This window comes from Crocodylus porosus, unplaced genomic scaffold (assembly GCF_001723895.1).
Source record: "Crocodylus porosus isolate Cpor-Errol unplaced genomic scaffold, CroPor_comp1, whole genome shotgun sequence".
Taxonomy (NCBI): Eukaryota; Metazoa; Chordata; order Crocodylia; family Crocodylidae; genus Crocodylus; species Crocodylus porosus.
The window spans coordinates 102,294,407-102,303,057 of NW_017728886.1; the positions used below are offsets into that span (position 1 = coordinate 102,294,407).

Here is an 8,651-nt window from a genome sequence, read left to right on the forward strand (position 1 = left end):
CTCAGTGGGGGGCTCTTTCTTCCCCTCTCTCCCTGGAGCTCCACCCAGTGCAATATGCAGGGCCCCAGTGCGTGCGTTGCCTCAGGCCCTGGGCTTGTATGCCTCTAAGCCCCACCCCTTTTGGTCACGTGGTTCCCCAGCCACGGGGGCGGGGGGCCTACAGATGGATAGCATGGCCCTATGTCCTAGGTCAAGCACATAGGGCTGAGGCAGTGCGGTGCTTGATCTGGGATCCAAGCGTGTTGATTGGCCCACGGTGCTGAAAATCACTGTTTTACAGCGTTGCTTAAGGCATTTTCATTTCGTACAGCATCCAAATTTAATTATAATAAACACTTGGAATAGTTTTCACATTAAATGACCATTAGTTATGTGATATTATAGTAGTTGATGTAGAACTGTAACAGCCAAGATTTTATACCTCTTTCTCTCCAGAAAAAGTATAATATAGGATATTTTTTAAGCAGATGTTTATATGATGTAGATTTGAACCAAGATGAAACTTTTTTGTATTGACAGGATAAAGAATATCGTGATAAAATAAATAAAATCATGCCAACTGTGAAAGAAGATAAAGTTTCTTTTTTCAGACGAATAGCAAGAGAGATAGAGAAGACTGAAGGCTTAAAAATGTTTAAGGTGAATTGGATAAAGTGAAGGTGTTCCTGTTTTGGTTTTCAGCTATGTGTAACTGGGTGCTGGAAAATTAGATATTTGGACCTATTTAATACTACTTTTAGAACACACAAAGCTCAGTTTCACAAGCACTCTGAGAAAGCATACATCTTGTCATCTTCGTTTGAAGTTGGTCAAAATCAAAGGAAAAAACTTTTCTCAAAACTTTCTCACAAACTTCTTGACAAGATTAGTTTCAGTGATTTAAATATATATATTGTTTTAAGGATGAAATTGCTTTAAAGATAAAATGAAAGGATGACACTTTAGAATGCTCAGGCTTCTGTTTTAGAAAGACTAAATTCTAATTTGTAATATTGGCTATAAATTTTTCATTATTGTAAAAACTATGGGTTTCCAATAGGTCCTGGCAAATACAGTAGTGAGTATCACCACTTTCTAATGGGCCACAGCAGAAACAATTTGGGCTGTAGGAAATAACTAATCATAATTGCTACCATTATAATCCAAGCAAAGAAGTCTAACCTAAAGAAACTTGTTTTGTTTCCTAGACTAAAGATTATACAGGACCCAGTACCTCTTGTAAGTTGTTTTTTTTGTTTTTTTGTTTTTTTCAAATTATATTCATATATTTGACATTGAACTTTAGTATGTAAATGTGTTTAACTGTTCTTGATTAGCAGATTTTACACTTATTTTAACTAAAATTAGCTTGCTCATCACAAAGTTTTGTCTTCAGTGTGCTAATAACTGCATAAATGATCGTATTGTCAGTCTTTTTTTCTGTTCCTCAAACATTTTGCAAGCACATAGCATATGTTATCTGGCTATATTTAGTACTTTAAGGCAACTGAAAAGTTAACTTCAGTGTAACAGACAACACTATCAGTATTTTGAAGTTTGATGTAGTTATTTTCTTGCTGACTGACTGGGAAGTTGAAGATATACAGCTGAGCCTTAATTTTAAGTTCTTTAGAGAACTTCACTGCCCCCCAGTGGAGCTGGCAATGGGATGCAAGCTGTCATGACACCATATCAGCGTATCTGACTACTGAACTAGCCAATTTTATAAATAAATGTAGCATTTGCAGTAGAAGTAGGAAGATAAGTATCTGACATATATTATCGAGTACATATTAATGTAACACAAAAGATAGCAGTTGTATGACATGGTACTTAGTACATTTATTTCTAATAGTGGTATCAGTGGGAGGGTGGATTTAGCTGTTAGTGATTAACTGGGATCTTGGTTTTCTCGGTTTAAAAATTGCAAATTATCTGATAAATTAACCACGTTCTCTGATTTAAAAAACCCAAAATCTGCATTTAAAATGAAATGCCCCTATATATAGGTATTAATTGAACATAATGTTTTATTGATATAGTTACAATTTTAAAACAATTTGGAAGCCTACCAGTGCTTCAGTTGCCATAATAAATTGTAAATATCTATAAATTTTGGTATTTGATTTTGGGTTTTTTATCACGGAAAATCAGAGCTCCCCTTGCCCCCTTTGCTCACCAGGATGCAAGTCCAGGCCCCTCACTCCCAAGCCACAACCCCCCAGCAATGCTGGTGGCACTCAGTTCCCACTCACAGCTCCCCCGGCCTTGCTGGTGCCCCTCACTCCCCAGCAACAGCCCTCTCTGCCCTCCCCCAGCCCTGCCAGAGGGGACCTCCAGCTGTCAGGGCTACAGAGCCAGGGACCTGGGTCCACAGCCCGCTGCAACAGCACCCAAGCCGTGGTTGCCACCCACAGGAGCTGGCATCTGCTGCAGTGGAGCAGAGTGCGGAGCTAGGCTGCTCCTTCCCTATGGGCAGTACAGCCAGAGCGGGACAGGTGTGGGCTGCGTACTGTGGGCTTGGGCTCTCTGCCCTGCAGCCCTCCCCTGGGGTCTCTGTGATGAAGCAGGCAGGACCCACTGTGGCAGGGAAGCTCCTTGCTGCTGCAAGGCCACACTGCCCTGGTGAGGCACCCCCTGTCTGCCTAGGAGCCTTGGGAGGCACAGCCAGCCCCACTGCTGCCAAGCAGGCAGAGGCACCTTGCCAGAGCAGGACAGGACTTGCAGCAACAAGGAGCTTCCCCAGTTAGCCCCACTCTGCCCTGTTAGCTGGGTCCCACCCACTGGGCCCCAAGGGGCAAGCAGCATGGCAGGGAGCCTGAGGCCGCAGTGGGCAGCCTGCCTCTGCCCTGCACACAGATCTGGGGGGCACATGCCCCCACCAGGAGTGCACGCAGTGGTGGGGAGCCAGTGTGGCCCCCAAGACAAGCTGTCCATGGCTCCATCCCACTCCCTGCTGGGGCCCTGTGGCCGTGCATTCTGGCCCCAGGCCCCAAGCTCCACATACTGTCTGGGCTGGGCAGCAGCGCCAGCTCTGCCTAACTCCCTCCCTATTGGGACCTGAATCCCGACTTCCCTCCACCAGACTTACCTGTAGTGAGCTGCTCTCCAGGCGTCCTGGAGGCCATATGCCTGTTTACGTGTAGACATGCACGTGATTCCCAATGCCTGACTGCCCTCCTCCTGTTCCCCCAGCCCCAGCTGTTTTCCCTTCTACCATACCAGTCCCTTCTAGATTTTTCCCTTCTGCCATACCAGATTTCCCTTCTACCGTACCAGTCCCTCACTAGATCTTAAATGGCTTCTGGAATATTCTGCTCAAATATTTCCCGTTTGTTTCTGCTGCTGCTCCCTCCTTGCATTTATCCAGACTCCTCCTCCTTGCCCAGATCTACTCCACCCCCAACAGTCCTGTGTTCATTTAACTGCTTGAAACTTTGAACTTTTAGGGAGAGGCGAGGGCTTGACTCTATACACAAACTTGCAGAGAGACCATAGGGAGGATGGCTAGGTAATCAGATCTGTTATCTCCAGGGAACCTGATTTTCCCTGATTAAAAAAATAAATAAAAAAGATTGCAAAGTCTCTGATGACTCACCCCTCACAAAATCTTTGATTTAGAACTCCCAAAATTAGTGATTAAAATGAAAGGCCCCTCGCTGCTCCCAGCTGCCAGGGCAGTGGGGCCAGGGACTTGGGTCCACAGCCCCCTGCCCCCAGCAGGAGGTGGCAGCTGCTGCAACCAAGTGGTGCATGAAGCCTGGCTCCCCACCTGCTGCCTTCATACTGTGACCTTGGGCAGGGGTAGGGGCCAGCTCCCCACCACCACGTGCACTTCTGGGAGGCAGGGGGTGGACCCACGCCCCCAAGATCTTTTTGTGGGGTGGGCGCAGGCTGCCCCCTGTGAGCTCGGGCTCCTGCCTTGCTCCCCTCCCCAAGGATCTCTGCAGCCCAGTGGGTGTGACCTCGTGACATGCCCCCTGCACACCCAGCAGCAGTGGGGGGTACAACCCCATGCTGCTGCCCCTGCTGCTGCCATGTGCACAGGGGACCCATTGTCACGGCAGCACAGAGCTTGCAGCAGCAAGGAGATCCCTGCATGGCCTCACTGTTCCCTGCAGCACTGAGTCACACGTGCCGGGATGCGGAGGCCCCAGGTGAGGGCAGCAGGGCGGGAGCTCAGGCCTGCAACAGGCAGCCCATGCCCACCCCCACCCCATGCACAGATCTGGGGGTATGGGTCCCCCCTGACCCCTGGGAGTGAGTGCAGTGGCAGGAAGCTGGCTCCACCCCTTGGATGAGCTGCCTGCACCCCCGTCCCGCTCTGTGCTGGGGTCTTGTGGCCGTGCATTGCAGCATAAGGCCCCAAACAGCCCCAGCCCTGTTCAACTCCCTCCCTTCCTGAGGGCCTCAATTCATCCCCCGCCCCCTTGCAGAGGGTCTCTTAAGAAGGTTGGAATGCATTTGTCATTTTCTGTCGCATAGTTGGCAATCCTTTCCCTACTGGAGTTAAGGCACAGCCCTACAAACTGAGCAAAATCCCCCTTCAGGAACATGTCGTCTTTGATACCTGCAAGGCACTTAAGTAACAGCCCACTGTGGATTATGCACTTGAGGGAACCAAAGGATAAGATGTTGCATTTGGAGAGCACCACTTTCAGCTGCATTACTTAGTGATGGTAATTGTCTCCTGTCATGAGGGGGAGGGGAGGGCAGGAAGGGAGAAGAATGCTACATGCCATTGGGATCCATACCGAGGCACACTCAAGAGAATGCCTACCTTACAGTATCTGTTCTTGTAGGTATTGTAGTTAGTGTGGGTCCCACAATTGTCCTACTTTTTCATGTCTCAGCAATTTGGCTTTGAATTGTAATGGAACTTAGAAGAGGTCTCTGGCTATTCCATCTTCCATGTTCTAATACTGTAGGCTAAAGAGAAACAGTGCATGTGCAGTTTTGACATCACTGTAAAAAAAAAACAAAAAACACTGGTCATATTATGCTAATTACTGTTTTCTCTAAACTTCTTTAGCACCATCAAAGAAGAAAGCAAGGTAGGGAATAAATTACATCAGCAATCCATTTAATGATTATAAAAAGTGTAGTGATATACAAGTAGTAGATCTGTTTTAATTGTTATTTTTTATCTCCAGATCTACTATTTGTTGGTAAAGGGAAATTCTACATTTTCATAGTTGTCTGCACTGGGGTTTTTTCTTGTATAAATTTATCTTTGCCTTCCCTCACCATATAGATTCAAATATGATTTGTTTCTTCTTTTTGTGCTTGTATGTCTTTCTGAAATATCGTGCTAGTTAAATATTTTAATAGTAGGATGATGCACTTGTTTATAGCGACATCACCGTTCAAATCTCAATGTGAACCTCATTCAACCTCGTTCCCTGTTGGCTGAAGAATGTTGTGGTATTGCTCCAATAGGAGGGGGAAAAAGCCTTCATTTTTGGCCTTTTCCTTTGGCTGACCTGCAAAGGTCAGCCAATATAATCTGTCTCAGAGTAAGGGAAAATGTTTCTGGATTCCCTTGTTCCTCGTTTTGGCCCTAAATCCTAGAGCTCTTTGGTACTTCTGATGCGGCATACCTTATGGAAGCAAGTCAGGTCAACTTGTGACTTAACCTTTGTGCTAGATGCTATAAATTAAACTTCAGCCTCTACTCTGCTGCTTAGTTATTGTAAATGTTCTTTTTATTTAAGGTGGGAAAACAGTTACAAGCCTGAGGTAAGTTTTGATAATCCTGCAAGTGTGTTTATGCTGTAGATAAAAAAAAAAGTGCTTGCTTATTTGCTAAATGTCTACAGATAGTTTTAGATCCAGTTCTCATTTTATTAACACGTTGTAAGAAACCAACTAATCTGCAGTAACTAATAGCAGACAATAGCTAATGTGTTTCAAGAAGAGGAAAAAATATTTTGTAGAAGGGGAATGTAATTGCAGATGTTCCTTGTTTTGGAATCTCTATCTGAAGTTCAGGGTGATCCAGAGACCTTTCCAGATCAATCTTGTGCAGGAGAATTTGTTCCTGGAGCCCAGGCCAAAGGGGAGTCATTCTAAAGGCCTTCTGTACTGAATCCTTTTGGTCTTGGAATGGAAGAAAGATCAAAAAGCAAGTTCTTTCTCAACACTGAACCCTGAATGCTCTGAAAAGCAGTTGACACCAACAGCTTTTGCCTGTTTTAATTCTCTTGATGCCATTTTGATGCAGTCAAAGATGTTTTGACTATCCTGTAGTCAGTGTAGCACACCCTTTTAAAGCCAAGAGACCTTGGACCAGCCAAACATGAACAGTTAAGAGAGCTAATACACATGTAGTTGGTTAATTTTTTTTTACGGGCCTCTAAGGTAATGATGTCAAACATGGCCCATGGAGATGGGTCATCCAGCCAGCTTTCTTTTCCTTGGAACAGAATGCAGGAGTGGGAACAGGAATCTCAACCACTTGTAGGATTTGCGTTCCCTTGTTAGCCTCATATTGCTGCACAGGTAGGTGTTGACATGGCACCTACTGCAGGCACTACCAAATTTTAACGTTCTCCATTGCCAGTGACTGCAGACATTAGCAGCGCTTGGCATTGGGGGTGAGTTGCAGCAGAGGCAGTGTGGACTCCTCCCCAGTTTGCAGCAGCAGCTCTGGCTGTGGTGATGAGCCTTCTTGCTCTAGTTGCTAGAGCCCTTGCAAGAGCCAGACAGAGTCTACCGCAGCCAGAGCATGTGGCCTGCAGGCATCTGCATAACAGGAAATATGGCCCACGAAACAATTCTGAGTCTGACACTGCCTCTCTAAGGATGTTGCTGTGGGCTGGTGTTCCACAGAAAGAGCACAGTGCTGGGGTGAGCAGTCATTGTTTCACTGGGCATGTTATTTGCCTTTATTTGGAATTTTCTAGCTAGGTGGTACCAAGAGAGGATGGGGTTAAGCAAGACCTGGCAAGAATGCTGTCACTGAAGGGGTTAAATCACCACAAGATTTGGGGTGGCAGTTGCCAGGGGCTGCAGCAAGGTTGAAAGTCTGCAGTGTCACTGCTGCAAGGGAACATAGCAAACCAGGAATCAACACTTTACACATCCCTTTCCCCAGAGCGTTATTTATGAAGCTTGACATGGTGCATGATCTCAGGCCAACTAATTACCTTGCTGCATTTGGTTCCTTATCATTGTAACTTAATCATTATTATCCATACCAGTGAAATTAAATGTCTAAAACTGAAGACCAAGATATAAAAGGTTTTCAGTCATAGATGGTCAGATGCTACTTTATGCCTAATAGATGGAACGAGTGGTTTGTATTAAATGCCCATGAGGTCAGATGACATCCTGTGAGCATAACCCAGCATAGCCTTCTGGCTTTGTATAAGCCTTAAATGCAACCTCACTATGCTTGCTTATAAGAACGGTTTGACCAGTTCTCAAGGCATCTGTGCATTTCGGTGCTTTGCCCTCAGATGAAGTACTGTTTAGCGTTTCACTTTTAAAAAAAAATTGGTGTTAACTTTTAAACAGTTATTTAACATTTTATTTAAATTATATAATATTTAACAGTTAAAAACACCCCTGTTTCTTTGTGGCCAGTATGAGATTGAAAAGGTAACTACTAAAAGGGAGGGTTTTTAGATATAAATTTAGGCATTAATGTCTGTCTTTTAAGTTTAAACTTATTGTTGTGCCAAATGGAAAGCCTCCCATTTTGCTGCAATATCTTGCATAAGAAGGGTTTAAGATTATAATATGACTTCTGTAAACTAGCACGCACTTTCTGAAAAGTTGCTATATTATTGAAAAAAAATTAAACATTTTAATATTGCAGAAATGTATATCAAGTATTGTAGTATTCAGCCCTTGATGTGTTGAGTTTTTTTCCTGTCGCAGAATGATCCGGTTTGGAAAGAGAGAGCCCTGCAATTCTTGGTATGTACACAGAGTCCACTTTGTCAAGATTTGGAAGGCTTTACACTGTTGAGAAACCAAAGCTAAAATACATGAATGTGGCAGGGGGACGCTACAAAGAGTACAAATGAATTTGGTCAGTTATTACTTTGCAATCAGCACTTCTTCAGATTGTATTTGATCAGTCGTTTGAAGAGCAAAGGACTGCTACAGTATGAGCTGTTTCTTTTTCCTATTGCCTGTAATGCTGCGCATTACTTAACTTGCATTTGGGATTGCCAGAGTTCACATAAATAGAGCTTCACCTCTGCTTCTTATTGCAGCGTTCTAACTTTAGCAGTTAAATAGTTGTTTTTCTTGCAGAGTATTTTAGATAAGACCCTGGATGAAACAGGGCCAAATCTTAAGCCCTTCACAGTAGTGCCAGTTAGATATCTATTAGGGGTGTGCAAAGCGGGCCGTATTCAATTCAGATTCAGCTCAAATCGGGGACAGCGATTCGTTTTGTTGATTCGGATCGCTGTCCCTGATTCAGTTCGGCCCGATCTGAAGATTCGGTGCTGATTCAGAGAATCAGTGATTGACCCATAGACACAGCTTTAAATGTTTTTCTACATACCTTGAGGCACCAGGCACGGCTTATGATCACTGCAGTGCTGGGGCAGGTGGAACGTCCCACTGGCGTATGCGGGGGCCCTCATATATTTTTGCTCAGGTTTTTCGGTTGGTCCCATTCGCTTTCATTTCTTATAATATGATCATCTTGGGGA

At 44.6% G+C, this 8,651-nt stretch overlaps 1 protein-coding gene across 1 annotated transcript in view; it reads left to right on the forward strand.

The window, feature by feature from the left end:
• The window catches only part of LOC109313433, a 24,082-nt gene that overhangs the window by 7,311 nt on the left and 8,120 nt on the right, over positions 1-8,651 (forward strand). Inside the window, exons 4-8 of the mRNA XM_019539989.1 lie at positions 520-639; positions 1,188-1,218; positions 5,012-5,033; positions 5,694-5,718; positions 7,864-7,902. Of these exons, the coding sequence (XP_019395534.1) occupies positions 520-639; positions 1,188-1,218; positions 5,012-5,033; positions 5,694-5,718; positions 7,864-7,902 (237 nt within the window). The remainder of the gene's footprint in view (positions 1-519; positions 640-1,187; positions 1,219-5,011; positions 5,034-5,693; positions 5,719-7,863; positions 7,903-8,651) is intronic.